The following is a 3,783-nucleotide window of genomic DNA, read 5'->3' as shown; positions in this document are numbered from 1 at the left end:
TCTCTTTCCTTACATTACATCACAAACAGAACAGGAACTATGGATCTGTGATCAATAACAGTTTTTGTATTTAAAAAAAATGTCACATAAACCTTTATTTGGAAAATAAATGTGAATTTTAAAAGAAGAGCCCTCTTTTTCCAAACGCCCCGCCCCTCTTTCAACGCCCCTTCCTCACACCCCCTTCCAGCCTCTTGTAGGTGAACTCCTCCCTGAATTTTGACTGAAGAAAAGTTTCCGAGCGGAGCCCCGGCAGGCAGTCCAGTACCCACTCACACGATGACGCCGGCTGTGGCATCGGCCGCGGCGTGGGCCCTCCTGCCGCCGCTGCTGTTGAGACTGCTGCTGCTGACGTCGTCGGCCGGGGCGTCCGGCGAAGTCTCGGAGGAGCGCCAGTACAAGCGCAGCCAGTGCAAGGCCATCCCGGCATCGCTGCAGCTGTGCCGGGATATGGAGTACAGCGAGATGCGCCTCCCCAACCTGCTGGGCCACGAGAGCATGAGCGAGGCGGTGCAACAGGCGTCCTCGTGGATCCCGCTGGTGCACAAGCGCTGCCACCCGGACACCCGCAAGTTCTTGTGCTCGCTCTTTGCGCCCGTGTGCCTGGCCGACCTGGACGAAGCCGTCCGGCCTTGCCGTTCGCTGTGCGAGGGGGTCGAGCGCGGCTGCGCGCCCGTCATGGCCGCCTTCGGCTTCCCGTGGCCCCCCATGCTCGATTGCCGAGCGTTCCCCGCAGACGACGGCGATCACCTCTGCATCCCGCCCGCGGACATCCGCAACGCCGTGCCCGACGTCGGGGAAGGTGCGGGGCAGAGGGGGGCGGAGGGCAACAACTATAGCACGCCAAACTCACGTTGTCGTTCAATTTTTCAGATTGGAAACAAAGTCAGCGTTAAGAAAATAAATGTACATTTTTGCAATTTCGACACAAAATTTACACTTTTAAAAAAAGTTAGGTGAATTTATCATTTCAATGCATTTTATGTCATTTCACGATAATTTTAAGCAAAACATTTTATTTTGATGTGATTTTACAAAAACATTTTTTCAACAGACTGGGGAAAGTCTGTTTCTTTTCAACCGCTAAAAACGTTTTTTTTTTCTAAACAATTTCTTTTTACTTTGAAACATTTTTAAAGGACAGATATATTAATAATTTTCCCAATGGAAAATGCATCTATGATAAATTTGTAAATTACTCTGAAAAAATGAGTGGCTAAATAGCTTATAATATTGGTTGTAGTGGAGTAATACCTGACAGTCTTTCCATATTAAGATATGTTGTGTTTCAGTTCCCAGAGTGTGTGACGCCTGCAAAGAAAGTGATGAAAATGACAATGAAATCGTGGACAACTTGTGCAAAAACGATTTTGGTAAGCAACGACTCAACATTGGTTTCATTTATAATGGACAATGCATCAGTATTGTTCTTCATTTTTCATTACATGAGCCATCACTTTTTCTTATTTTTATTGATTCTTTTGTGGAGGTGTGTCTTCGACAAAGCAGCCAATTGGGCAATGGTGAACAATTCTTCCAAAAAGAACTACATTTAATTGCCATTCCTTGTGTTTTTAACCAACCCACATCACATACAAAGGTCCTCTAGATAAATGGTAATACATCATGCAAAAGCCCAATAAAAGGACTTGCAGAGCTTGCAAGTGGAAATAATTTAGATTTTTATGTAATTAGTTCCAGTTGTTATATTTTAGGATTTAAATATAGAATTCAGAATGAAGCACTACTTTTGAAGGGGGAAAGTCTTTTTAGTGCGAAAAATAATGTCATAAAGAATACTGCAGTTGTAGGATAAAAATGCATGGAGTCATAATTAACCAAATGGAAAACTTGTGTTGGTAATATTGTTTGACATATGGGATATTATTTAAATTATATATATATATATATATATATATATATATATATATATATATATATATATATATATATATATATATATATATATATATATATATATATAATATAGTGAGACCTCAACTTATGAACTTAATTGATTCCCAGACAGAGTGTGTAAGGCGAAAAGTGTGTATCTAAAAAAAATCCCATAGGAAACCATTAAAATGGGAATAATCCGTTCCCGGGTTTCCATAAAATATACTTTTCAACTAAATAAGCCTTAAAACTACACACAACGTACCTTATTCTATGTATAATAAATGTGCTATTGTATTGTAATGAAAGAAATACACTGCATTGTATCATAAAGTCACTTTATTTACATTTGTGATGGTCATTTATGGCTTTATGGAATGGCGTTGGAGGTCGAAGGTCAAAGGGAATTGCTGTTTGGAAAGAGAGGCGCATTACACAAGGACTGTAATTAAATAAACTGTGCTGTAAAATAAAGTTTTATTGACCTTTTTGATGGTCGTTGATGGCTTATGGAAGGAGAGTCACCTTCCATAAGGACTGTTGGTAACTTAACCTCTGGTGCTGTTCGGTCGTGTGCTTCCGCCGAAGATCACTCGGCCAGCCGTGGTGGGTGTGTATTATGAAAATAGTGCTTATTATAAGGTTTAATTTTCATAAATTTGACGTTTGTAAGAGAAAAGTTTGTAAGACAAAAAGTTTGTAAGTTGAGGTCTCACTCTACTGCCATGAGAAATGCAACAACAATCAGATTTTGTCACTTGAACAAATGCTAAAAAAACTTTTTGGAATAATTATAACGTGTATGTCTTCTGAAAAGTGGTGGTAGTCATTCGAAGTGCAGTATGAAAGGGTCACCGAATTGCCCTAGCGTCAAAATTCCTGACTGGCAGTGAACGCGGTTGGTTGTCCACAATAATAACGATGGTTCCTCTTCCGCCTCCGAGCTCTGAAAATCAAAGTGAAGGAAATCTCGTACATGGACGGCGACACGCGGATCATTCCGGAAAACAAGAGCAAGACCATCTACAAGCTGCACGGCGTGAGCGAGCGTGACTTGCGCAGGACGGCGCTGTGGCTCAAAGACGGGCTGCATTGCGTCTGCGACGAGATGAACGACATCAACGCCGCCTACTTGGTGTTGGGACAGAGGACGGACGACGGACGATTGGTGGTCACCTCGCTCAAACGATGGCAGAAGGGACGCCGTGACTTCAAGAGGATTTCTCGGAGCATTCGTAAGCTGCAGTGTTAAATAATACAACAAACAAAGCGACGACGACGACCAAAAAAACGATTTTTTTAGCCGTGTTTCACTTTTCTATTAGCCATAGATCGTATGAAATTTTGACGTTTAAAAAAACGTATGAAATGCTAACATTCAATTGTTCTATCTATTTTAAACGGTGAAATAGTGCACTTGTCATGTACTGTAAATAGGTTGTTTTGCTGCCACGTTAGCGTGAAAATACTTCCCTAAAACACCAGCATAAGAAAACATCTGAAATTCAAAACTTTGGACACTAATTTTGGCCAAATTTTATCTGAATATCAAGTCGTTTTCAAACATGCCCTTTTAAAATGTTAAGTCGCTTAGGTTATGACATAATAATGTGAAAAGGATGACAAGTCTGTAAAACATCAGAAACGTTATAACTTTCATTTGCACAACTTGAAAAATAAACATTTAGAAAATGTTCACACTAACATCTTGTCAAGCGATAAAATCTTCCTTGGCTCAAAGTGAACCAAATTCTTGATTTTTCCAGGTAGATTTTTTTTTCACCACAATGACCTTTTCTTCTTGACATGTTAATTTTCCAACCAAAATGTCCAATTTCAAATTGTTGGTATGCTGAATGGTTTCAAGGTTCCGCCGCCAAGCTCGTT

General features: G+C 40.7%; 1 protein-coding gene across 1 annotated transcript in view; it reads left to right on the top strand.

Annotated features, from left to right (window-relative positions):
- The first annotated feature begins 236 nt into the window (after nt 1-236).
- The window catches only part of LOC148892537 (secreted frizzled-related protein 2-like), a 4,051-nt gene continuing 504 nt past the window's right edge, over nt 237-3,783 (top strand). The window contains exons 1-3 of the mRNA XM_089006042.1: nt 237-802; nt 1,293-1,373; nt 2,841-3,783. The exon at nt 2,841-3,783 is cut by the window's right edge and continues 504 nt beyond it. Of these exons, the coding sequence (XP_088862168.1) occupies nt 280-802; nt 1,293-1,373; nt 2,841-3,148 (912 nt within the window). The 5' untranslated portion in view covers nt 237-279 and the 3' untranslated portion in view covers nt 3,149-3,783. The remainder of the gene's footprint in view (nt 803-1,292; nt 1,374-2,840) is intronic.

Source organism: Hippocampus bargibanti, linkage group LG10 (assembly GCF_051943395.1).
Source record: "Hippocampus bargibanti isolate YZ-2025 linkage group LG10, ASM5194339v1, whole genome shotgun sequence".
Classification (NCBI taxonomy): domain Eukaryota; kingdom Metazoa; phylum Chordata; class Actinopteri; order Syngnathiformes; family Syngnathidae; genus Hippocampus; species Hippocampus bargibanti.
Note: the sequence above shows the minus strand (reverse complement) of the source record. Positions and strands in the feature narration are given on the sequence as shown.